At 43.6% G+C, this 27,530-nt stretch overlaps 1 protein-coding gene across 2 annotated transcripts in view; it reads right to left on the reverse strand.

The window, feature by feature from the left end:
- Positions 1 to 7,534: 7,534 nt before the first annotated feature.
- The window catches only part of SGPL1 (sphingosine-1-phosphate lyase 1), a 53,111-nt gene continuing 33,115 nt past the window's right edge, over positions 7,535 to 27,530 (reverse strand). For both annotated transcript variants that reach the window (XM_059899153.1, XM_059899154.1), the window contains exons 7-15: positions 26,117 to 26,245; positions 18,814 to 18,902; positions 16,764 to 16,869; positions 15,304 to 15,402; positions 14,523 to 14,672; positions 13,183 to 13,421; positions 11,664 to 11,810; positions 10,596 to 10,716; positions 7,535 to 10,087 (exon numbers count right to left, since the gene is read on the reverse strand). In XM_059899153.1, coding sequence (XP_059755136.1) covers positions 9,947 to 10,087; positions 10,596 to 10,716; positions 11,664 to 11,810; positions 13,183 to 13,421; positions 14,523 to 14,672; positions 15,304 to 15,402; positions 16,764 to 16,869; positions 18,814 to 18,902; positions 26,117 to 26,245 — 1,221 coding nt within the window. In that variant the 3' untranslated portion in view covers positions 7,535 to 9,946. The remainder of the gene's footprint in view (positions 10,088 to 10,595; positions 10,717 to 11,663; positions 11,811 to 13,182; positions 13,422 to 14,522; positions 14,673 to 15,303; positions 15,403 to 16,763; positions 16,870 to 18,813; positions 18,903 to 26,116; positions 26,246 to 27,530) is intronic.

A 27,530-nucleotide genomic window follows, 5' to 3' on the forward strand; every position in this document is an offset into this window, starting at 1 on the left:
TAGATGGGTCTTGTTTTTGTATCCATTCAGTCAGTCTATGTCTTTTGGTTGGAGCATTTAATCCATTTACATTTAAGGCAGTTATTGATATGTATTTTCCTATTACCATTTTCTTAATTGTTTTGGGTTTGTTATTGTAGGTCTTTTCCTTCTCTTGTGTTTCCTGCCTAGAGAAGTTCCTTTAGTATTTGTTGTAAAGATGGTTTGGTGGTGCTGAATTCTCTTAACTTTTGCTTGTCTGTAAAGGTTTTTAATTTCTCCGTCAAATCTGAATGAGATCCTTGCTGGGTAGAGCAATCTTGGTTGTTTTTCCCTTTCATCACTTTAAGTATGTCCTGCCACTCTCTTTTGGCTTGCAGAGTTTCTGCTGAAAGATCAGCTGTTAACCTTATGGGGATTCCCTTGTATGTTATTTGTTGTTTTTCCCTTGCTGTTTTTAAATTTTTTTTTTTGGTATTTAATTTTTGTTAGTTTGATTAATATGTGTCTTGGTGTGTTTCTCCTTAGATTTATCCTGTATGGGAATCTCTGTGCTTCCTGGACTTGATTGACTATTCCCTTTCCCATATTAGGGAAATTTTCAACTATAATCTCTTCAAATATTTTCTCAGTCCCTTTCGTTTTCTCTTCTTCTTCTGGGACCCCTATAATCGAATGCTGGTGCGCTTAATGTTGTCCCAGAGGTCTCTGAGACTGTCCTTAATTCTTTTCACTCTTTTTTCTTTATTTTGCTGTGCAGTGCTTATTTCCACTATTTTATCTTCCAGGTCACTTATCCGTTCTTCTGCCTCAGTTATTCTGCTATTGATTCCTTCTAGAGAAATTTTAATTTCATTTATTGTGTTGTTCGTCATTGTTTGTTTGCTCTTTAATTCTTCTAGGTCCTTGTTAAACGTTTCTTGTAATTTCTCCATTCTATTTCCAAGATTTTGGATCATCTTTACTATCATTATTCTGAATTCTTTTTCAGGTAGACTGCCTATTTCCTCTACATTTGTTAGGTCTGGTGGGTTTTTACATTGCTCCTTCATCTGCTGTGTATTTCTCTGTCTTCTCATTTTGCTTAACTTACTGTGTTTGGGGTCTCCTTTTCACAGGCTGCAGGTTCGTAGTTCCCGTTGTTTTTGGTGTCTGCCCCCAGTGGGTAAGGTTGGGTCAGTGGGTTGTGTAGGCTTCCTGGTGGAGGGGACTAATGCCTGTGTTCTGGTGGATGAGGCTGGATCTTGTCTTTCTGGTGGGCAGGACCGCGTCCGGTGGTGTGTTTTGGGGTGTCTGTTACCTTATTATGATTTTAGGCGGCCTCTCTTCTAATGGGTGGGGTTGTGTTCCTGCCTTGCTAGTTGTTTGGCATAGGGTGTCCAACACTGTAGCTTGCTGGTTGTTGAGTCGAGCTGGATGTTAGCATTGAGATGGAGATCTCTGGGAGAGCTTTCGCTGTTTGATATTACGTGGAGCCGGGAGGTCTCTGGTGGACCAGTATCCTGAACTCGGCTCTCCCACCTCAGAGGCACAGGCCTGACACCCGACCGGACTACCAAGACCCTGTGAGCCACAAGGCTGGTTTCAATTCTGGATAGAATTTGAGAATCCTGATGATGTTCAGTGATTTTTTTGTGTGTGTGTGTGCTGTGTTGGGTCTTTGTTGCTGTGCGTGGGCTTTCTCTGGTTGCGGCGAGTGGGGGCTACTCTTCATTGCGGTGCATGGGCTTCTCATAGCGGTGGCTTCTCTGGTTGCAGAGCACGTGTTCTAGGCGCACGGGCTTCAGTAGTTGTGGCACACGGGCTCAGTAGTTGTGGCACGTGAGCTCTAGAGCGCAGGCTCAGTAGTTGTTGCACATGGGCTTAGTTGCTCCGCGGCATGTGGGATCTTCCCAGGCCAGGGCTTGAACCCGTGTCCCCTGCATTGGCAGGCAGATTCTTAACCACTGCGCCACTAGGGAAGCCCCTCAGTGATTTTTTTTTTTGTTTAGGGTTTCCAAAACTCCTGAATAAATTTCCAGGTTCTCTGCATTTAGTCAACACTGCTGCCCAGAGAGAGACCATCTCCTTTCACTGGATGAGAATTCTGTTCTTCGTAACTTATTTCCTGTTTCCTAAAAGAGAAATTTCCATTTCACCCTAGCCCTTGTGCATCACAATGCACTGACTGGCGATAATAGCATGTGCAGCAAAGGAGACAAAACAACTCAGAAGTTTGTTTCTCCTTCTCTTTCATTTCTTATTTTTTTAACTTAAGTCCTCTTTCTTTTCTTCTTGGCGTTCCGGCCAGAGGTTTGTCGATTATGTTTACTCTTTCAAAAAACCAACTCTTGGTTTTTTTGAATTTTTAAATTTTTATTCATCTCTATTTTATTTTCTCTCTGATCTTTATTATTACATTTCTTATGTTACCTTTAGGTTTTGTTTATTCTTTTTCTAATTTTCTTAGGTGGTAGGTTAGGTTGTTTATTTGCGATTTTCCTTATTTTTTAGGAAGACTTGTATGGCTCTGTACCTCCCTCTTAGGACTGCTTTTGCTTCGTTCCAGAGATTTGGTATGGTTAAATTTTCATTGTTGTTCGTCTCATGGTTTTTAAAAATTTCCTCTTTGATATCATTGTTCACCCATTGGTTTTTTAGTAGCATGTTGTATAGTCTCCATGTAAGTCTTTTCCTTTCTCTCTCTGGTTGATTTCTAGTTTCATGCCATTGTGGTTAGAAAAGATACTTCAAATTTCTATACTCTTAAATTTGTTTAGGCTTGTTTTGTGAGACAGTATGTGGCCTGTTCTAGAAAATGTTCTATGTGCACTTGAATAGAATGTGTATTCTAGTTTTTTGGATGTAATATGCTGAAAATATCTATTAAGTTTAACTGTTCCATTGTGTCATTTAGGATCTCTTTTCCCTTATCAATTTTCTATCTAGAAGATCTGTTTATTAATGTCAGTGGGCTGTTAAAATCTCCCACTATTATTATATTCCCATCAGTTTCTCCCTTTATGTCTCTTAACATTTGTTTTATGTATTTAAGTGCTCCTATAATAGGTGCATATACGTTAACGAGTGTAATATCCTCCTCTTGTGTTGATCCCTTTATCATTATATAGTGTTTTTCTTTGTTTCTTTATGGCCTTGGCTTTAAAGTCTATTTTGTCCGATATGAGTATTGCTACCCCCTGCTTTATTGTCATTTCCATTTGCATGAAATATTGTTTTCAATCGCCTCACTTTCAATCTATGTGTGTCCTTCACCCTAAAGTGGGTCTGTTATAGCCAGCATATTGTAGACTCTTGTTTTATTATCCAATCTGCCAGTCTGTATGTTTCGATTGGAGCGTTTAGTCCATTGACATTTAAGGTAATTATGGAAAGATATTTTTTATTGCCATTTTAAACCTTGTTTTCCTGTTGGTTTTGTATTTCTTCTTTGTTTCTTTTTCTTTTTCCTTTTGTGATTTGATGGTTTTCTTTTGTATTATGCTTTTTTGTTCTCTTCGTTTTTTGTGAATCTATTCTATGTTTTTGTTTTGTGGTTACCCTGTTTTCAAGTATGTTTACCCATTACTGTATCTACTTGCTTTAGACTGGTAGCCATATAGGCTCAAGCATATTCTAAGAAGAAAAATCTACATTGTCTTACTTTCTTCCCCCATGCTTTATGGTTCTGACGTCCTCTTTTACATCTTGTTTATACTTTTGCTGTTTAAGGTGGTTATCGTCACTTTCAGAAAAATTTTGATTTTTTTTTCCCTCAATCTCTGTACTGCTTTATTTAAGTGACTTCTTTTCCAATTGTGTGATTTTCTCTTTCCTATAGAATCTTCTTTTCTATTTAGAGAATACCTTTCAATATTTCTTTTAGGATAGGTTTTAGTATTACTGTATTCTTTTAGTTTTTTCTTCTCTGAGAAATTCTTTCTCTCTCCTTCTATTCTAAATGATAATCTTGCTGGTTAGAGTATCCTAGGTTGCAGGTTTTTCCATTTCAGGACTTTGAATATATCTTGCCACTCCCTTCTGGCCTGCAATGTTTCTGTATCGGAATCAGCTCATAGTCTTATGGTGGTTAACTTGTAATTAATTCCTTGTTTTTCTCTTGCTGCCTTTAGAATCCTCCGTTTATTTTTCACTTTTGCCATTCTAATTATGTCTTGGTGTAGTTCTCTTCAGGTTCATCTTGTTTTGGACCCTCTGTGCTTCCTATATCTGGATATCTGTTTCTTTCTTTAGGTTTGGGAAATTTTCAGCTATAATTTCTTCTAATACATTTTCGATCCCCTTTTTCTTCTTCTACTGGGATTCCTATTGTGCATAGATTGACATGCTTTATATTATCCCATAGATGTCATATATTGCTTTTTTTTTTTTTTGGTCTGTCTGCTATTTTGATTGGGTGATTTCCATTACTCTATCTTCCAGATCACTTATTCATTCTTCTGCATTATTTAGTTTGCTATTTATTGCCTTTAGGTTGGCTTTCATCTTGGCAAGTGAGTTTTGTAATTTTAATTGTCTCTCCTTTATAGTTTCTAGTTCCTTTTTACAGTGATTTGTATTTATTGATAGCCTTCCTTAATTCTTTCAGTATCTTTATTACCTCCTTCTTGAACTGGGGGTCTAGTAGTCTGTAGAGGTCTGTTTCATTGTTTGTTCTTTCAGGGGATTTTCTTATTTTAATTGGGAGTAGTTCCTGTGCTTTTTCATTTCACTTGAATTTCTCTGACTCTATGAATTTAAGAGAAAGTTATATACTGTGGTGTTGAAGGGCTGTTTTTATGTGGGAGCATCCCTGTGTGGCCTAATATTTTTGGTGCGAGGACTTTTTAGTATGGATGCCTGCCATGTCTTTCTTCAGTGTGTGCTGGATGTTATAGGAGGTGTGATAGGTGTTGTGGTGACCAGAGCCTTCACTGGATGTTCAGCAGGGCCTGCTCTTTGCTCTGTGGTTGTTACAGTCCTGTTTGGGGCGGGTCTGCTCCCCAGTTGTTGGAGAGGGAAGCCCCAGATCCATTTCTGAGCTGTGGTGTGAGGTAGGCAGGACTGGAGCACTCCCGCTGAGAGAGGAGCCACTGAGTCTTCTTCCACCGGAGCTGTCCCCTGGGAAATGTGCCCTGTGGCGTTGCCTGTCACCTGTTGTGCAGGCTCACAAAGTACACTGTTGTTGGCACTGCCCTTGGCCCCAAGTCAGCCATGGGAATGCAGGCAATCTACCAGGTGTAACTCAGGCGCCATGCTCACAAAGCCACTAGCACAGATTTGCCAAAGTCAGGCATGGGGACCGCTGTAGTTGCACACCTGGACCCGCCATGGGAGCTAAGGAGTCAGCTCAGGCCCCGGCCACGCAGCTGCATGCGCGGGGCCCACAAAGCCTGCAGCTACTAATGCCGGACCCGCCGTAGCTACAGGAGCACCAGTAATCTGCTCAGGTGTCCCACAGGCAATGAAGTTACAAAGCTGCCTGCAGCAGCATAAATCCACTGAAGTCACACACCTCAGATTTCAGCCCTGCCTCGGCATATGGGCAACCCGCCAGCACTCACATGCCCCCAGAGCTGTAGAGGGGTAGCCGTGCCCACTGTAAGCACCGAGAATGAGGCTGCTATGGCAAGGCCCACCCCCTTGGTGTGCACGTTAATAACGCGGCTTCTGTGACCAACCCATACTCTGTCCTGCGCACACCCCTGGTTGCAGCCTGGACCACACTCCAGCCCCTTTGGGCTATCTCTGTGCAGCCAACCCCAGTCCTCTCCCTGGGTCTATCTGCTGAAGCCCAAGTTTCAGCACCCAGCCCCACATGCTCCAGCAGATGCGCATCTGGGCTGCGGAGTGCAACGAGGTGGCTGGGACTGTCTGTGCTGGTCTCTCTCTGTGCTGCCTGCTGCAAGCCAGCTGGCTGCTCTCTCCTCTGAGCTGCTGAAGCTCCCTGTCCTGGCTGATCTCCCAGCGGGTGAAGGGGGTTCCCGGGGTGAGGAGACCTTTGCTCTTGCACAGCTCCCTCCAAGGGGCGCAGGTCCCATCCCGATTCCTATTTATTTTTTCTTTCATCCTACCCAGTTATATGGTGATCTTTCTTGAAGCTTTGGTTGTACGAGATCATCTGCCAGCGTCCTGTAGGTATTCTGTGAGAATTGTTCCACATGTACATGTATTTTTGATGTATTTATGGGAGGAGGTGAGCTCCGTGTCCTTTTATTCTGCCATCTTGATCTCTCTCTCTCCGAAACCTTTTTTAGTAACAAGTTCTCAGTAAAGCTTAATGTCGGACCAACAAGGTTCAGACAGTGGTTCCCCCATCTGCTTCACTTCTGACATAAATTCTTCTAAATGTGCTTTGACCTAATGACTGTGGATCAGGGGACAAGCCACTAGACATGGTGGTATGGACTGTTATGTCACCTTTCTGCCTCTGCTTACTCTCATGGATCAAAGACTGAAAAACGCCAACCCAGAGGGCACTACAGTTATATGAAGCACCTTGATGTGGTACAAAGACACAAGCAACACTTTTTAGAAATAAACATGTTTATTCTAAAATTAATGCAAATAATTGAAATTACAGGGGAGGATGTTAAGGAGCTATTATGGACCAAAGAAACACAAGAAAAAGTAAGGCAATTACAACTCCAGCTCAAGAAAAGGCTCTCAAACACCTGACTTCTACTTACAGGCTATAGCTGGTGGCTACCAAGTTAGGCCTCTGTCATTACTTCTGTCACTACTGGGTCTAGCTAAAAGCAGCTTGTTGCTGTCAAGACCCACAGAGAAGGCAAAGGGGCTCACAGCTGTAAGGAGCAGCTGTAAGCATCAAGACACCACTTCTTGGGTGGACCACGCCTCCTCACCAAACATATCCTGGCCCCTTTTTCTCTAGGGTTTACCCCAAAGCAAGTATAGGGGCCCAGGGAACCAAGTTATTTGGCAGAAACTATACGGCAAAGGTGGTATTCCTTGGCTTGATTCTGGCGAAGTGTGAATGGGCTGAGAGCCAGAATGAAAAGCTGGGTTACCTGAAGGACAGAACTTCAGAGCCTGAATAACCCTTCGGAAAGACTTCTCACTTCCTGTTCATAATGGAACAAGAGGCCCAGTGGTTACGTGTGCAGATATCTGAGGAGTTCCATCGGCTCCCAAACCAAATGTGGGCTTGAAATCAGCGTCCTTTGGTGAGATGGATCCACACTGCCCAGCCAGGTGGAGACCACCCCAGAGGGCTCCATCCATCAGTAAGATGTAAGCAGGTGTGGACGAGGGAGGTGACTGAAAACTTAAGACAAGGCCCTGGCCCCAAGCAACTGAAGATGTGAGTTCCAGACCTTTAAACAGGTGTGACCGCCACTCCTGGTGGAGCTGCCAAGGAGAGTGCTTGGAACTGAGCAGAACTGCTGCTCGTCCATGGCTGTGAATTGGTTCTGGTATCAGTGGTCACACACAACCATTTCCCCACAAAGGGGCGCTTTCTCACCAGCAGCCGGTTTGGAGCTGCCACCACCACCCCAGTAGGTATCTTCCCTGTGTGCCTAAATAGACAAATGAATATAGTCAGCCACAATGATTAAAATTTGGGACATTTTATTACTTAATTGCTTCTTAAGAGATTATTGCTGCAATTAGGAAGGGAGCCTTGAGATGGAAAAGGGGGAGGTTAAAGACAGAAAAGATCTAAAAGAGGCAAGTACCGTTTTCCAAGTATAAAACTGGTCATGTTAAAAGTGACATGGCAGTATATTCATGCGACTACTTAATTCTAACCCAGAAATGAGTACAGTTTTTACAGAGGCCGATGTGACACCTGCTGGCAACAAGACATCATCAAGACATTCCACCCACCTCTGCCAGACTGTTACTCGTGTGCACAGGTGTACAGAGTAGAAAGCCCACAAGTGTTGGGTCAGACGGAGGCTCGTGATCATAACCTAAAGTGGCAACAGCAGGTCCCTTTGGAAAACACCATCGTGCCACCCCCCACCGCCCCAAGCAATGTCACAGCACAGAGGAAGGTCCTGGGAGACACCGGAAGCAACCGCACACTCTGCAGGGCACGTGCTTCTCCATTTTAGCAGCTGACAAACCACAGTGGTGCCTGCCGGGTGGTTCTGGGCCCCTGGACTTCCTCTATCCAACCTGAACACACTGGAGATCCAGGGACGGTTCATGCACAGTCTCTCTCAGGAGGTGCCCAGCAGTTCAGCCACCAGAGGGAACGTGACTCTCACGTCCGAAGGATCTCGGCCTCTAACAAACACAAACACACCCGAACCATCCTTGGAACCCACAGAAGACAGGATGAAACACACCACACCAGCCCTGCAACGACGCGGCCAGCTGGCCACAGTTAGTGTGGAGGAAGTACAGAGCTAAAGAACACTTCAGACAGCCGTGCCAAGGAGCTGGCAGGAAGTCCGGGTGTCGTGGCTCTCCCGGCCGGCGTTCCCAGCGAAGAAGGCTAGAGGAGGCCAGCCTGAAGAGGCTGAATATTCAGGAGTCCCTGAGAGGGGTAGGGGGACAAAGGAAAGTTCCTCCCGACTTGCCCCTACCCAGGTGAAAGCCTCAAGGACTGATCCAGCTCCCCTCGGCCCGGGTCAGGAGCAGCGCGTCCCCGTTGAGGAAGAAGGCACAGGGTGTGTCAGCACGAGAGCAGGACACCGGCTCAACCTAGATCAGCGCCCCGTGTGGCAGGCAGAGGGTGGGGAGTGGGCGCAGGGTTGGGTCCTGTCCCTGCGCCACCCTGAGCAACTAGTCTTACGAAGGAATCCCGGGCCCTAGGCCACAGCTGACACTTGCCATCATGTCTTCCTATTCCAGAAAGTTGACCTCATCCTAGCCAGGGCGAAGGAGCTTGCAGTACCTGAGGCTTAACTGCCGTCGTACCTTTGGGAGCTGAATAAAGGGGGAAGAGGCAGGAAGAACACAGAATGGAGAGAGATTTTCCTTGCCTTGGGGGCTCTCTCACGCACTCCTCACACCCACCTCGGGTAAGTCAAGGCAATTTGTGAAGCTGCTTTGAGCTGCTCCCTCAGGCAAACAAACATGCTTGACGGCTCAGAGCAGCAGGGAGGCGAGGACTGCTGCCAACTCTGGTGACACATTTGAATTTGGGTGCTCACCCCACTCTGATCCTCAGAAAAGTATAGAAAAGGGCCTGGTTCCGATCATCACCAGCCCAAGAGAGTTGAGGTGTGCTCTCACACTGCCAATACAGAGAGGCAGCGCCAGAGCCCCAGAAGGTCCTAGATTCTCTTCCTCGTCCATGGAAACAGGAACAAACCAGTGGGAGCATAATTTCCTCAAAGATGATGACAACCAAGTATCAAATGGGAACTGCAGGCACAGACGAGGACCCGCGACTGCTCCAGACCCTGCCTGGGTGGACTGAGCAGACCTGCTGGACCACGCCGGCCCCGCACAACAAGAACAATGGCTGCTCAACCTGTGTCCTCAAGAGACAACACAAGCTGCAATAGAAGGGACCCTGAGACAGCTAAGCACTCACAGAGGAGGACTGGAGAAGCCTGCTTAGAGCAGACCTCACCCCCACCGAGGGAAACCTCGGTTATGGAACACTTCCCGTCTGACTAGCCCACCTGCCTGAGGTAACAAAGCAAACCTTTTCCTATCTCGTAAACCGTAGCCCAGCTTCCCTAAGGAGTCAGGACAGGTCAGAGCTGCCACACCGTGATTAAGTGAAGCCGAAAGCAAGGGAGGTTAGACAAGGAAATAGTTAAAACAATTCCCAGGGTAACATTTAGAACAAGGGCAAAATAATTACATCATGGAATCCTTTAGAGTCTTCACGTTAAAAACCACAAAAGGATGGAAACAAGAATCCTGAGGATCCAGCTGCCTCATGGTCTGCTTCGCTGTGCTCTATGGAGCAAAGACCAGATGTTGAAACCACGTGGCCTGTCCCACACCCCGAGCACCTTCTGAAGGCCAGATGCACCTCGGGGCCACGGAGGATCCCAGCTCAGCGGGGTTTTGGAGAACCATTCATCTGGCTGCCCTGAGTTACAGTGTCTGTGCTGAAAAGGCTGTCCAAGAAGACGGAGGACAATTCTGCCACCAGGTTCCTGTCGACTGTAGCCTGGGCCATGCCGTAGATCGCACCCTACAAACCCAGTCAAAGAGTGTCATTAGAGACGAGGGGTTCGGAGCAAACAGCGCTGTGGTCATGCGCTCCTTCTCCCACCATGCCCCCCTCCCCAGCCCAGGCACTATTCTAGCAGAAAGGCATAGGATGTTTTTCACAGGCATTTGCCAAGTCTGCCTATCTGCCTAAAGAACTGTCCTATGGGATTTGGTGTAGAAAATTCTGGAGGAAACAGGCTTATTGCCTTTCCCGTGTCAAAATTTTCTTTTTAAATGGACATTACCACCACCTGCCTTCGTACAGCACTTTCAAATTTACAAGGTGCTTATTATATCTAGCATACCTCATTTGAGACTAAAACAAACCCTGGGAATGGGTGAGCAGAGAGCATCAGTTCCGACTAATAAGGAAAGAGGTTTGTGGATAAGGGACAGAGGCAGGAACAGACTGGAGGTCATCTGATTCTTTCAAACCCACCACCACCACCTAAACTTCCACAGGAAGAAAAAACCCCAAGTATCCCTACCATTCCTGTGGTCTTTGCTTTCGGATTCTTCATGATTTGAGTGACAGATTCCCGGATGTCCTTTAGGAACTGTATCGCTACTCGCTTACGGGTGTGTACCAACGTGATGCAGAAATGTATGCTATGGGAGAAGAAAGACAAAGTGAGACGAATCATGGAAAAAGAGGGGGAAAAAAGTTCTGAAATAAGCAGCCCCAAATACAGGAATTTATTGATTGCTTCTTCATGTTACTCGTGACAGGTGTAGTCAAAGCGCTCCTAGTCCTGGGCATCAGGGCTGTCAAGCGTGGGCTGGCATGAGGGCTTCACACCCTCAGCGTGACCAAGAACCACACTGATAAGATAAATACAGCTGGCTGTTCTGTCCTGCCCCTCCCCTCAGAAACTGTCCACTGCTGTTCCTTCAACCATGTGACAACCCACAGGACGCTTTTACCTTGGGTGATAAACCCTCATGGGGCTAGGGCCATATGGCTGGGGTCTCGAAGGTCTTCAGGGCAAAGAAGAAACTGACTGCCCCTGAAGGGAGATTGGGGTACAGCGGGATTGTGAAGAGGAAAAAACGGAATCCAGATGGGATTGGCAGTGGCACGACACATGAAAGGATCGGGGGGTGCGTGGAGGACACTAGGAGACCTACTCTGTTGAAGCGGAGTGTGTATTTAAAGGCATCCTGGAAGATTAGGTTAGAAATGCCTATGGAAGGCGACAGCAGCCAGCCTGAATGATTACAGGCCCTTGATTAGAGGCCCTCCATTACTCAGGTCATGAGAGCACCTGCGGATGGGACAGAACAGAGCCCAGAAAGAGAGCAAGTGTGTGTGGGGCGGTGGGAGACAATCTCATGACCAACCACTCGTCTCAAGGCTGCCACCTAATTTGCCAGAGTTTAAAGCTAACAGTCTTTGTTCTTGATATTGAATAACTCCAAATGGCAAGACAGACATCCTAAGATACTACAGTTGCCACTAAAGTGCTGAGCTCTAGCAGTCACTCTCTCTACTTCAGGTCACCTTGCTGCCCAAGTCCTTCAGCAGTCATGGAGTAAAGGAAAGTCTTCAAGCTCACCTGGGTGGGAACTGCAACTGGTTCAAGCTCCAGCCTTTGGCATTCATCAGGTTGAATAGTCGGTAGATGTCAAAATCATGGGAGCCCAGAGCAATGACTGACAATTTAGGATTCCCAAAAACAAAGATGCCTTTGATATTTTCCAGTCTTAAAACAAACAAAAGGAACAAAAAGGAAATTCAGGCACGTACATTCTTCTGGTCATCTCATGTCTCCCTTATAATAAATCTAACCTTTGGGGGCTTAAGTTTTCTCATAAGGTGGCTAGACTGAGATCAGTGGTTCCTAAATATTAAAAATATTTAAAGGCTCAAACCCCACTAGATCCAATGAATCAAGACTGTTGGCTCTTGACCTGTCTGCCCAACTCCCAAATTATGATATGCCCCCCAGGGGTATCTGAGGGATAAACAATGTACTTTTTTGTAAATCCTGGAAAAATAATCCATCTCTCTTTAAAAAAAGTCATCCATGTAGGGCTTCCCTGGTGGTGCAGTGGTTAAGAATCCGCCTGCCAATGCAGGGGACACAGGTTCGAGCCCTGGTCCGGGAAGATCCCACATGCTGCGGAGCAGCTAAGCCCATGCACCACAACTACTGAGCCTGCACTCTAGAGCCCGCGTGCCACAACTACTGAAGCCCGCATGCCTAGAGCCCGCGCTCCACAAGACAAGCCACTGCAATGAGAAGCCCGCTCACCGCAACCAAGAGTAGCCCCCACTCGCTGCAACTAAAGAAAGCCCGCGTGCAGCAACAAAATAAAAAAATTAATAAAGTCATCCATGTAATCCCTAAAGCAAGAAATGGTACAGCACTTCTCAGCAGGTGGGTGTATCAGGACCATATGCAGGCCTTTTTCAAGTGAGCCGTGCCTACTGCCTGCTTTCATTCACCCTCAAGATCGTGAAAAGGCCTCCCCAATCCTGGTGACACAAGGAGAGCCAGGCAGGCGACACACGAAGAGGTGTGTTAGACAAAGCACACAAGCTGGTTCTAGCCTTAACCCCAGATTTCACCACCCCTTCTGCCCTCCCCCTCTCCAGTTCTTCTCTTACTCCAGCGATTCTCCAAGTGTGACTCAGACCAGCAGCATTAGTGTCCACTGGGAACTTTCGGAAATGCAAATATTCAGACTCCCGTTCCAGACCTACTGAGTCAGAGTTCTAGGGGTGGGGCCCGGCAATCTGCGTCTTAACAAGCCCTCCATGTGACTGATTAGGATTCAACCTCAAGTTTTGAGAACCACTCTCTTAACCATTAAGCTGTACATCAGCACCTGGTAAGAGCTGCCAGTTGTTAGGGACATCCTTGGAGGCAAAATGGCCTACAGATGAAGCCCGGGTGTGGCCTCCAAGTCACAGCACGGCAAGGGAGCTCATCCCCCCAGGCCAGCACCACACTCCTAAGCTGTGGGGCCTGCAGACGGGCTGGAGCTGTGGCACTTGGCCTAGCAGCTGCCTCGAGCCTATAGCAGACAAAGCAAGCGACACGGCACAGCCCCCCAACCTTCCACACATACTCTGACTTGAGGAAGCGAGTGGTTTTGATGATCTGCTTGGTAGCTTCAACGTAGCCGCTCTCACCGAAGTACATCAGGGCGGCCCAACAGGCTGCACTGATGCCACCAGGCCGTGAGCCCGCGATGGTTGGGGAAGCGTAGATGCCGCCCTGCCAATCTGTGTCAACGAAGAACTGATAGTGCCTGTACTTCTTGTCAGAGTACAACACCACTGAAGAGCCCTTGGGGGCGTAGCCGTACTGAGGGGGAGAAGCAGACAGGTGAGTGTACAGTTCCATGCGGCAGACCTGCCCCAGAGCTCTCGTCATGCAGATTCCCCCTGTCAGTTTCCCTGTGTTCCCACTCACATTAAGATTTCCAACTTATTTATTAAAGAGTATAAGAAACTTCAGGGGGGTTCATGGGGCTTAAATTCTCTATTTTAGGAATGAGGAATCTGAGGCCCAGGAAAAACAGTGTCTTGTCTAGTTAATGGGTTTGCTTCCTACCTCTCATGCAGCATAGAGTTTTCCTTATTTAAGACAGTACCCCAGGGAGGTATGTCAGGATGGAAGCAAAGATAAATTTCCACTGGAAGCCAGGACAGGATGGAACTGAGGTCACTTGGAGCAACTAGAATCACGATCTGACTCCCTTTCCATCTTTTTTGCTTAGTATCATACTTCCTTCTTAAGAACACCATGTGCTCAAGATCTAGAAGCTACTTAATCCAGCTTTAAAATGAACTATGTGCTTCACGAGTGTGCCCTCCTAATGAACTCACTGAAGCTAGCATGTGACTGATGTTACCCCCTGAGCCACACAAGGAGGACAGGAAGAAAAAGGGCACTTTGCCTCAGTCCACCAGGGGTGGCAGGCATGGACATTCCAAACATTACATCCTGAGCACGTAAGTTCATCCCTTTTTCAAAAGGACTCTTCCAGTGATAAACCCCACTCACGCAGGTACCGGAGCCCCAGGAGCACGGGGGCTGCAGCATACCTCCCCTTAGGAACTCTGGTATCAACCTCACCGCCTCCCCCACCCCCACGGATCTCAAGGCTTCAGGGAACCTTTGTGCAAGGGCCACTACACTAGCATGTCCCAGTTACGTACACTCACTGGATACAGAAATTCTCCTAGCTGTGACATAAAGATAACAGGTTCCTTTTCACTACTGCTGGTCACCTCTAGCACTGTCCCTTGTCATACGAATCAGCTGCCTTGGTGAGAGCAAAGAGCCAGATTTAATTTTATATTAATGGGGGAAACTAATGCTTTAACCGATTTATTTTATTGGGAGCAGTCAAAATAATCAACTGTCTACTTTGATTAACATGTGGTCTCTTCCCTCGCTCACCTTATGAGTATCAGCTGAAATGCTGGTCACACCTTTCACCCGGAAATCAAATGGTTGCTCCAGTGGGTATCCGGCTTTCTCCATAAAGACGATGAGGAAGCCCCCCAGACAAGCGTCCACATGAAGAGGTATTTTGTATTTGACAGCCAGCTAGTTCCAAAGAGCATAGAGAATATCAGTTATAGCCCTACAACAAAAACTTTGCAAGACACGGGTGGAATGGTGGGATACAGGCCCAAGGCATTAGGCACTGTCTTCCATGTTTTAAAAATCTGGCTATTTTTGACATTTTTAATAAAGCTTGTCTTTCAAATGTAGTTAGCCTTCAAAATAATTCATCTGAATGTGGTTTCTATTTTATATTTAAATACGCAGGGCCTCAAACTCACCTGCAAAATCCAGCAAGAAATGAGAAGCACTCTGATTTAGGCTGGGGGCGGGGAAGGAGGGAGGGGTGCTCTGGGGCAGCACGGTGGGCTCTGGCAGCCATGCCCTAAATGGAGATTATTTCCTGAGCTGAATCAAAATGTCAGTACTGCTTCAGAATGTCCAGTTTAAACAAAGGCTTCCTCCTCGTGTTATCCCTCCCCCGCAGCAGAAGCTAGTCGCTTTCAGAGGCTTGGGCAGAGCTGTGCAGCTTGTCACGGGGCGGATGAGAGCTGTTCATCACCACTGGGCTAGAATCCAAACTCAAAATCGCTTCTTTTTGCCAAGTACCACACCATTAGATTCTACTTTAAAATCTCAGTCTGCCTGCCTAGTAGTCCATTCTCGCACATACCTTGGCTACGTCAGGGACAGGATCTATCACACCATGAGGAAACTGTGGGGCAGAACAGACGAGCATGGCAGTGTTCCTGGAGATGGCTCTTCGCATTGCCTAGGGGTTTAAAGTTGAAAGGAAAGTGAGAAGCCACATCACAATTCCTCCTCTCTCCTGCCACCAGGAGCAATCTAGGCTACCAGCCTCGAGTTCCAGTTCCACTAGCACCCCCGCTTCACCTCTCCAACCTGGAAGAAAACCACCGCCCTGCCGTGCTGGCCGGATACAAACATTTGGGGGAAACAGTCTGAGAGCACAATACAAAAACAGCAGAATCACTGTGAGGGTAAAAAAGAATATTGGGCTAAGAGGCAAAAGAGCCAGATATGAGTCCTCGCCCCACCTATTAGCAGTGAAGCCTTGAGGAAACTACGTAACTTCAGCCAGTGTGTTTCCTCGGCTGCAAGAACACTAACAGCTTCTACGACCTCCCCAGGTTGTCATGAGGCTCAAATGCGATTCTGATAACACTCTGAAAACTACAGAGTTCTTCTATATAAATGCAAGGCATAAAAATAATTACTAAAGGAATATTACTCTGGCTTAAAAAATCCTGCCATTTGCGACAATGTGGATGAACTTGGAGGACATTACGCTAAGTTAAATAAGCCAGACACAGAAGGACAAATACTGCATGATCTCACTTTTATGAGGAATCTAAAACAAACTCATAGATGCAAAGAGTAGAACTGTGGTTGCCAGGAGCTGGAGGATGAGGGAAACAGGGAGATGTTGGTCAAGGGGTACCAAGTTCCAGTTGTGCAAGATGAGTACGTTCTGTAGATCTAATGTAGAGCCACGTGACTATGCTGAACAATACTGCACTGTATAGCTGAAATCTGCTGAGAGATCTGCAGGGTGGTCTTAAGTACTCTAACCATGAAAAAAGAAAATGGTAACTACGTGAGGTGATGGAGATGTTAAATAGCTTGACTGTGGTGATTATTTCACAATGTATACATATATCAAAACACCAAGTTGTATACCTTATACACAATTTTTTACTTGTCAATTAGTTAATACCTCAATTAAGGTGGGGGGGAATAATGCTAGTGCTAATAAATTGTAGTTTACTTCTGAAAAAAAAATTACTATTATAATGGCAATGGTACTAATTCAGACCAATCGAAAACAACAGTGAGAGTCTTAGGGCTAGTTAGTCCTGGCTCATTTTACAGACAGAAGAGAAAGTGATGGTGCTGAAGCAAAACCCAGGTCTTTAAAGTCTCAAGTTAGTCTCATCTTCCTATTAGAGTTTATGAAAAGACTGAAGCTGCAGTGACTCACCACTGCCAGTGGCAAGTCTGGCTACTACAATCAAAGGCATTCTGAGCCTATCTATCTGTGTGTGACACTGGAAAAAGCACTTCCTGCTTCTTGCAGCCCAAGACAGACAACAGCCCTTCATAGGAACTCACCCGAACATCCACTTCCATCACTTTGTTCAGTGGAACCCGTTTAATCTTCATCCCAAAATAGTTGGCTGCTTTGTCAAATGCAGCATGGGCACTCTGGGGGGCTACACTAAAGGACAGAGAAGAAGAAAACAGTGAAATTCAAATCAAAACAGGGTTCAAGAGATAACATGGTTAGCAGCTAATCTAAATCACCAGGAAGAAACTTCTGATTATTTTTAGTCCAATTTTTAAAACTGTTTATATTGTTTTATTTTTCTTTTTAAGCATAGACAAAAAGAGGTCAACTGATTTTCTAGAGAAACCTTCTCCCTCCTTCTTCCTGCTACCAAATCATTTTGGTAGCAGGAAGAACTTGGAAATAATGCCACATGGAGGGATCCCAAGCATAAATCAGGGCTGACAGGGAATCTGGATCCGATCAACACGCGGTCGAACCCTCTAGTGGTTGCCTACCCAAAGGCGGGTACCTCAGTCAGGAGCAATCTTCCTGACACAACACGTGTTCAAGCAGAAAACATAAGAGTGCTCAGCAGGGATATTAAAGCAGCAGTCAAGCATCAGATCAGTGGTCTTCTCCATCTCTGAAAGACCATAATCCTATGAAAAACTAAAATCCCCATTTTTCCTACATATTTGGGAGCAGCATTTCAAACAGTATTGAAAAAGGAAACCAAGTCATTTGCTTTCAGACTTCCCTCAATTACTCCTCTCTTACAATTAATCTGTTCCCTTTAAGGCAGAAAAATCACTATCACTGAATAAGTACCAAGCATCAAAGATTCATGCATGAAGAAAGATGGCAGCCTGACTTACTCTCTTAGGCTAGGTATGAATCACAGCATGAGATCATGTACAACAAAATCCTTAGTCACTGACACTTGTGGAAAAAAATTAACCCAAAAGATGTGGTATAAACACACTGTACAAGGAGGGAACCTAGAGAAAAAAAAATGTGACCAAGTATCAAAATTATGTCCATGGGGTGGCAATATGGGTAAATCTCAAGAAGAGTTTAAAAAATTTTCCTCCCAGAACACAGCTGTCAGGCTGAAATTTTCTTAGGGAGCACCCCGAGGCAGCCTATTATATTTACGTAACTTTCACTGAACTAAGTAGAGCTTTCCTTAGGTGCGAGATAAACTTATAGCATCACAGAATTCAAAGATGTACTCCTATAACTCTGTCAACTTTTAGAAAAAGGATCTTGTTCTTGCTTGCAATATACACCATGTATAAATCTGGGTGGTTGGGAAAGGGAATGACCTCCAATATTAACTAGCAGATCCACTTAGGACTTTGCTGAATGTGAAGGATAATGGTCAAGGGCACAGGACAGGAGAGAAGAGGAGTGGAATTACCAGAGGAAGACAAGAAGCAGAAAACAGATTATCAGGCTGTTTCACACAGCAGTATTCCACACAGACAAACCTAAAAGGGGAAAAAACCCAGCCACACATACAGTCAAGCCCTCTGTATCCATGAGTTCAACCACCCAAGGAAGGAAAATATTCAGGGGGAAAAAAGTTCCAAAAAGCAAAACTTGTATTTGCTGCATACCGGCAACTGTTTACATAGCATTTACACATTAAGTATTCTAAGTAATCTAGAGACGATTTAAAACCATATGGAGGGGCTTCCCTGGTGGCGCAGTGGTTAAGAATCCGCCTGCCAATGCAGGGGACACGGGTTTGAGCCCTGGTCCAGGAAGATCCCACATGCCGCAGAGCAACTAAGCCCGTGCGCCACAACTACTGAGCCTGCGCGCTACAGCCCGTGCTCCGCAACAAGAGAAGCCACCACAATGAGAAGCCTGTGCACCTCAATGAAGAGTAGCCCCCGGCTCACTGCAGCTAGAGAAAGCCTGCGTGCAGCAACGAAGACCCAATGCAGCCAAAAATAAATTTTTTTAAAAAACCACTATATGGAGGATATGCATAGGCCATATGCAAATACTATACCACTTTATATAAGGGACCTGAGCATCGAGGATTTGGTACCCATGGGGGTCCTGGAACCAGTCCTCCATGAATACCAAGGGAACTGTACATACATTTCTGGAGTTTTGATCCCATTCTCGAAGGCCAGTTCCCGATAAGCTTTACAGGCCATCAGAATACTTTCTGTCCCCCCGGAGGTCACCTGTAATAAAAAAGAGAGGCCATCTGTGGAAGGGAGTTGGGGATAGCTATCAGCATGCACTTCCTGCCTTGATCTTGAGGGTATCTGATGCAGAAACAGCTGAGCTCTTGGATGCATGCTGCAGAGCAGACGCTTCTGTCCGCCAGAAGGAAAATTTGACTTTACTGGCTAAGCCCAATCTTGCTTCAGGAGAAGAATAAAAACTACTAAATGATTAGAAGCTCCACACTGTATGAACACATGTACATCTGCCCAGATCCCATCTGTGCACAATCCGCCTACATTTCTGTTGTTCGTCCAGTTGCAGATAGCATAGGGCATTTTACCCCATCCAAAAGCATCAGGATTACTGACTTTGATTTAAATTTTTAATGCCCATTGAAGAATGTGAAACTGTGAAGTTACAACTCTAGTCAGCTATGCAATACATTAGAAGACCAAGAAGAGACACTCAGATATTCCAAAGTAAACTTGTGGTTTTGATAAGTTTGAAACACACAAAAAAGGAGAAGCCTCTACTTAGAAGCTTGTTAACTTACTTATCTGAAATTAAAAAAAACAAATCCTAATGTTTTTAAAATGAAGAAAAATGTTTTCCTGAAGCTAGGCCTAGCACCTCTGATACAGGCGAATTTCTTTACCAGAATTGATACAAAAATACTCAGAGGTCATTTCATTCATCTTGTTTTCCTCACTGGACTACAAAACTCATGAAGGTGGGGACCATTCTGCTCATGACAATATTCCTGGCACCTAGCTAGTAGCTGACACCTACCAGACCCTCCATTAACATTTCTTAATGCCTGATTTGACTCTCAGTAAACCATGACCAATACAGGCATGTCATACCCATCTGGCTATCCTTTGATAACATCTAAGAATGAAATAATTTCAAAACAAACAGAAAAAAAAAAAAGCCATAGCACTGAGCTAGGTAGATATTTCCTTAGATTTGTCATCTCCAAAGATTCATATAATCTTAGAAAGCTTTTCCATTTTACAGGTAAGAAAACTGAGCCCCAAAACTGAGAGACTAAGTGATTCACCCAATGTCATCCATCTTTTGATAAAAAGTAAAACTTTCTATATTTTCATATTTAGTGTAACTTAACATGAGATGAAATGAGAGCAGGCGATGACTGAAATTTCCTAAAGTAATATCCACATATAAGACAAAAATACCACAGGATACAAAATCCCAGTGGAGGGACTTCCCTGGTGGCACAGTGGTTGAGTCCACCTGCCAGTGCAGGGGACATGGGTTCGAGCCCTGGTCCGGGAAGATCCCACATGCTGCGGAGCAGCTAAGCCCTTGCGCCACAAATACTGAGCCTGCACTCTAGAGCCCGTGAGCCACAACTACTGAAGCCCGCACGACTACTGAAGCCCGCACGCCTAGAGCCCGTGCTCCGCAACGAGAAGCCACCGCAATGAGAAGCCTGCGCACCGCAACAAAGAGTAGAACCCGCTCGCCACAACTAGAGAAAGCCCGCGCGCAGCAACAAAGACCCAACGCAGCCAAAAAAATAAAATACAAAATCCCAGTAGTCAGGAATTATATGGAAGATTAGCTGAGAAGAGTCAGTCATTTTGTAATTGAGGAAGCCTTCAGGAAACATGTGACCGTCATCCACACAGTAAGGCACTGAACTCGGGCACAGGACACTTGTTTGTAGGTCTCTGCATTTCTCTGCTTACAGTTGAGGTCAGCGCTGCAAATCGCAGCATGTCCTGTGGTCCAGTGTAAAACCTCAGAACATCACATGAGGAACCAAGCCAGCTGTGAAGGAAGTCGGGAAAGGATCAAGTCCTCAGTGCATTGATCTCTCACTAAGGTCCAGTAATGACCTAAGCAGAAATATTTCCAAACCCCTAGTCACTCACTCACTTCACATGTCCTATTTTCAGTCCAATAACTAATCCAGTCAACATCATTATCTGTTAGGCAAACACCAGTGTACTTTGGACTGTAAAAGCAGGAACACCTAAATTTTACTTCCAATTTTTATTTCTGATCCCTAAATTCTGTGTTCAAATATGCTGCTACTCTCCCATTTCCCTCTACCCCTGGCACCACCCCTCCAAAAATGGAAATCTAATTCTGAAGTAAGAAGACAGAGGCCTCAATAACTACTTATTACGTTAGTCAACATCTTTCAACATTTTTAAAACCTCTCACTCTAATATATGACATCTAAGTCAGAAAACAAGAGAACAGGTCCTATTTGGAAATTTTTCTTTTAGATACTGTTTGGACCTGATGGCATTTGCACAAGCCAAGACTGTTTCCCATGGCAACCTAATTTCTTTCAGTATATAAAGTCACCTCTCACCCATTCTAACTGGGGCAAATGAAGCTAATAAAAGGACAGTTTAAGGTTGAAGAATAAAGAATGACAAGAGCTTAATACCTTAGTTGGGAACAGGCTAAAGACTGCCCAGCCAGTTGGCCGTGTCCTCTTGTTTCCCACCTCTGAACTCTGAACTTTCTTCACCAAAAGTGGCTCATCGCGAGAGAGAGATACAGAGACGAGAGAGAGAAACAGAGAAACTCACATAATCCCAGAGGTAATTAGTTCTCTTATAAAAGTCTAAGTATCAGAAGAGACTGGGGATCTTAAGACTCTATCTTTCCTTCTCCTGACCCCTGACACAGCACTAAAAAGGGTCCTAATGGGAGAGGCATGGTTTAACTGTAGCAATGCAAAAAACCCCCCCAGAGTTGGATTTCTGGATTAAGATGGAAGACTGAAACTACTTCACAGATTTTCTCTCCCCTAGTACGTGCAAGAATAAAGGAAAAAAGCAGTAAAACCCTGCAATAACAACAACCAAACAAGGAAAGAGAGGGAAATACTGATGATGAGAAAAAGAAACAAGTTTCTAAAGCACAGCAAAGAGTAAAACCCAGTTCTTAATCCCTCCTCCAAGACATGGAAATTGTCCGGGTAAGTCAGCAAAACCCTGAGAATTCTCATTAATACCCCCCAAATCTTCAGAGAAGCAAATGGAGGCGGTTTCTTTATCGTCAGATGAGCGGGTGATAGACATAGCGGCTGGGGAGAGAGAACACCAGGACTGACTCTTTAAAGTGAAGACTCCAGGGATACAGGATGAGCTAAAGAAAGAAAACCCAAAGAGTATTATTCTCTTCCAGCTAGGCAGAGTGAACTCTAGTAGGTAACTTTTAACAAAATCTCAGAAGAGGCCTAGATATTCTAATACAGGTGGAACAAAGCTTTACCCAAGCCTTGCCTCTCAGACAAGAAATGACCCACCATGCATCAGAACAAACAGAATGTCTAGAGACAGTCACCGAAGCATGAGCCAAGATGAAAGAAATGGCCTGGTAACTATGCAAACATATAAAAAGAAAAAAAGGTAGCCTGCAAAATAAAGGCCAACTCAGAAGGAAATTCCTCCTGTTTCTCACTATAGGACAATATGATAAGAACATGAATTCAAGAAAACAAAAGCTGAAAGACTGGACACTGAAACAGCAGAACGAGACCACAGACCTGAAATAAAAACCAAAGTACCAAGTAGCATGATTCCAGAATTACTAAATACATTAGGAACAGCATGAAACAGACTAAACACTGCTGAGAATAAAAATATTGACTTAGAGGAAAGGTTTAAGGTAAATTTAGTGAACCCAGATAAGAAAGAGATTGAAAGCTCAGTGCTGCTCTACATTTGCAGAACTGTGTCCAGCTGGCTAGTCACAGATAACCAAAAGGCATTCAGAGAGGAAGGACGGGCATGGGTGGAAACCTGCGAAATCATATTCTCTAAGAAAAGCAGAGAATCCTAGGAAAACTGTGGTGAAGAGAAGATTCAGGGGGAAAGAGGCTTTCAAGTATACAAAGGTCTCCCACATGGAAAAAAACAATCATGGAACTTCGATTTCCAGCAATATACATTATATACCTTGGGTAACCCTCCTTACTAGAACTAAAAAAGCCTGATAAAACATTAAAAAATATTTTTACATCCACCACTGAGTTAACATAAAGGAACACACTGAACCCCTAAACAAAGCAAAATCAAGAATCCTACAAGATAAGTGAATGTCAAAGCTGGTTTTAACTTTGAGGGTTATTGCCAACTCCTAGATCTAGACCTCAAACTCCCACTTTGACAAACAGGAAATAAATGTAGGGCCTGCTCAAGATAAGGAATCTAAGAGGGGATGGCTGAAAACAGAGACTTCATCCACACTCTTAGCAGTACAAGAAATAAACCCTGCTGGTACAGAAGAGAACAGCAAGAAAAATTACTTTTCTCAACCCAGATGCTCCGGGTAAAGAAAAATAAGGATCTCTCAAGAATGTATGCCAAGACAGCTTTTATTTGAGTTTGTGGTCTGAGTTCAGACTACTTCCATAGTACAAAACTAAGAGCTGAAAATCAGACTTAAATTGGTTCCAGTGTGGCAGCACTTCCCAGCAAATCCCCAGTAACTGGCAGAAGTAAATACAAAAATACAGATCTTCTCTGGAAGAACTTAACTTCAATCTAGGACTCAAAGTTAAGTTTCCAAGAAAATGAGTGACTCACAGAAAAAAAAACAAAACACAAATATAAGGATACAAGACAGCGTAAGTGAAACCAGCAGAAGCAGACAGGTAAGGCTCATGAATAATGGAATTATCAGACATAGGCTATAAAATAATTATGTGTAATATATTTAAGCAAAGCATAAGACAAGGAAAGGGACTACAAAGAACAACCAAGCAAATTAAAAAAAAAAAAAAAAAGAACCAAACAGAATTCTCAAGAATGAAAAACACAGTAAATGAAATGTAAAAACCCAATGGAAAAACTAAAGAGTAGTTTATACACAGCTAAAGAGGGAATTAATAAAACCCCTGCATGTATCACCCAGCTCCAACAATTCTCAACTCATAGCCCATCTTTCTTCTAACCGCAACTGCCCCAGCCATTGTTGCTATTGAGAACATCAGTTGTTCTAAAAGTTAAACCTTTACAGGTTATCGATTTTTTTCTGGCTGCTTTTAAATACCAACTAGAGGTGTGTTAGCCTTTCTCACTCTATCATTCATGTCTCAACTTTCTATTTGTCTCTCCAGGTTTTATTCTGGTTAATTTTTAAAACTGTCTTATTCCATAAATTTGACTTAGGAACCATGTAAATATTTTACATGGCTATAAATGAACTAGGGCTCCTTGAACGTACGGCTGATTCTGGGTCTGGAGCAGGAAATGTAAAAGGTAAACCTGGAATATTTCATCAAATAAAAATTTTGTCCAAAAAAATATTTTGTCCAAAAAAAAGAAGAAGGAAAGAAAGGAAGCTTGCAAAGACTACTTGAGTCATGCAAAAAGACCCAGGAGCCAAAATTGAGACGTTTCCACTGGCCAAAAATGGAGTAATTTGAGTATCATTCTGAGTGACAGCTACAATAGACTGACACACACACACTATTCTATGATTCATCCACCCCATTGTTGATAAGCATTTGAATTATTTCCAGTTTTTAGCTATCATGAACAATGCTGCTATGAATATACATCTATCCTGATACATGTACGTTTTTCTAGAATATATCCCAAGTAGTGGCATATCAGGGTCATAAGATACGGGTATCTTCAACTTTACTGGATAAGGCCAAACTGTTTTTGTGCTTAACCTGTGGTCTCTTAAAAGTTCACAGAGCCTGTCATACAGAGTGAAGTGAAGTCAGAAAGAGAAAAACAAATATCATATATTAACGCATATATGTGGAATCTAGAAAAATGGTACAGATGAACCTATTTTCAGGGCAGGAATAGAGACGCATGTGTAGAGAACGGACATGTAGACACAGAGGGGGATGGGAAGGGTGGGACGAATTGGGAGGTTAGGATTGATATATATATACTACCACACGTAAAACAGATGGCTGGTGGGAACCTGCTGTATAGCACAGGGAGCTCAGCTCGGTGCTCTGTGATGACCTAGATGGATGGGATTCGGGGGGGTGGAAGGGAGGTCCAAGAGGGAGGGGATATAGGTATACATATAGCTGATCCACTTCGTTGTACAGCAGAAACTAACACAACACTGTAAAGCAACTATACTCCATTAAAAAAAAAAAAAAGTAAACTGAGCAACTGATCTTCAGAAGAAATTATTTAAAAAAAATATTTAGTGAGGCTTAAAAAAAAAGTTCATCAAGAGTCTAATGGCACAGAAGAATACCCACGTACTGTAAGTACACTGGCATCTCCCCTCTACATCATCCCGTTCATCTAAATGCCACAAGGGAACCCACTGCTAGATTATGGTTGGTTTTTAACAGTTTTGGAACTTTTGGGGGGAAAATGAATGCCAGGAATACCAGTTTTGTTAGCTACTGAGTATTTGAACATGTTGATTTTTCATGGTGCCAACTTCAAAGTAAAACCCAATGCTGCTTATTGGGAAAAACAAAAAAGTAACTATAAAATGTTCTCGTCTTTGGATGGGCCCTTCAAAATTAAATTTGCAGACTTTCTAATGATTACAAAAGTATTTGATATGATAGAATTAGCATCTCTAGGTTACCACTACAGCACCCTGGGTTAAATCTAACTATCTTGATAAGCTGAAATTTACTTTTTTCTAGAGAAGGCAATATCAGTTTGTGGTACCAAACCTCAACAGAAGTTTATCAATCACAGTTTAGGAAAACTAACAAACCTACTGGAAAGAATAGTTGAAAGAAGGAATCCTCATGTGCATCTTTAAATACAATGACACCCTCTTCCTTTATTCCTAAACCAACTGAGATTCGATTTATAGCAAAATAATAAACATCCAGCTCAAGCTAAACACGTATATCAAAAAACTATGAGATGGTTTGAAAAAGTTATATAGATAAGTGGGTAGGTAGGTAGGTGGGTGGAAGAAAGGGAGGGAGAGAAAGAAGAGGAGAGAGCAGATATGACAAAATATTTACATTTAGTGAATCTAGGATGTTCTTTAAACTATTCTGACAATGTAAGTTTAAAGTTTTTCAAAATAAAAGACTGAAGAGAAAAAAATATCTAGAAGATATTTACCAAAATGTTGATACTCCATGAATTACAAAATCATAACCTTTAAAAATCGCTGTTAATCTGGATCTTCCTACAATAATCATGTATTGTGTAATAAAATGTTTTGAATAAACTCTTCCATTTTAAGCTAAAAAAAATCAGATTATAGGATGCCACCTGCATATACTTACACATCCACAGGAATCTGGTCCCCCATTGAATAGGGAACAAGCCATCCTCACAATCTCTGCTTCTATCTTACGTAGTCCTGGGAAGATATCTGGATGCAGTGGATTACTCCATGCAAAATCTCCATAAGCCTGCAGAGAAATGCAAGCAGATGTGAAGACGATTACATTGTATAAAAAAAAAGAATCACGCAAAAAACAAAAGTTTCTAGGTATCAGACACAACACTAGAAACTGGAAAAATGGTAAGATATGTTCCCCAATCTAAAGAAGATCAAAATACAGTGGAGGAGACAGGCATAAAAATTATTTTACAATGTGGTAAGAGACGAAGTATAAATGCGGTTAAAAGCACAGACTAAAACACCAAACAGCCCCAGTTTGAAATCTTAGCTTTACCTATCACTTCTAGCTGTGTATTCTTAGGTCAGATAACCTCTCTGAGGCTCAATTTCCTCATATGCTAAAGGGGATAATCATAGTACCTACCTGATGGGGTCCTAGCCATAAGTAAATAAGATCACGCATGCGAAGCACTTTAAGTAGAGTGTCTGGCACAACTATTTTAAGTGCGATACCAGATGTACATACGTACATGAAGGTAAGGGGTCTTAAAGAGGGAATAACGAACATCCTGAGTGGTCTGGAGGTTATCTGTTCAGTGGAACCTTGAGACATGAATAGGAATTCATCACTTAGAACAGGAGGGAAAGGAAAACAACATAGGAGCAAGGTGTACTCAGTAAAGAGAAAAGGCAGTGGTTAGTATTCATGAGGGAAAATAACAGGAATGGTTGAAAAAAATAGGTGGGAGCTGGCTCACAAAGGGACTTGTATTTTCTCCTGCATGAGCAGCTTGAGTTTTGTCCTGTATATAATGGGAAGCCACTGAAAGATTCTTAAGCATAGAAGTAAGGTCAGGGTATTACGTCAAGATACAGCTGAGCAAAACCTATAATATTTAGTAAGGTATGCACAGTTTCATAGTTACAATAATCAAACACAAAGACCTTAGAGACCAGCAGTCCAATGCCAATTTTATACGACAAAGTGGGGTTTAAAAAATAAATTTGATTAGAAGTGGAAGAAGCTAAAGGCAATTTTAAAGTCAACAAAAAATGAGAATTATTTGAATTATAATTGAGACCACTGCTCATTCTCAGATCATGTGATTTGAGACTCATGTAGTACAGGAAATTATGACCCAGTTTCCATCTCTTGTCTCTTCTGATCCAACAAAATATATCGTGTCATTAATAATATCAAATGATGGACTACCTTCCCTACTATCTGCCTTCTACACAGGGCGTCTATGAAGCCTGGAAACATAAGTAACATTTTACTTTTTTACAGATTGAAGATGTCTTTGATCAATATTATGCATATTCGCCTATGTCTGGGTAAAGAGACACTTTCT

This window comes from Balaenoptera ricei, chromosome 16 (assembly GCF_028023285.1).
Source record: "Balaenoptera ricei isolate mBalRic1 chromosome 16, mBalRic1.hap2, whole genome shotgun sequence".
In the NCBI taxonomy this organism is placed as follows: domain Eukaryota; kingdom Metazoa; phylum Chordata; class Mammalia; order Artiodactyla; family Balaenopteridae; genus Balaenoptera; species Balaenoptera ricei.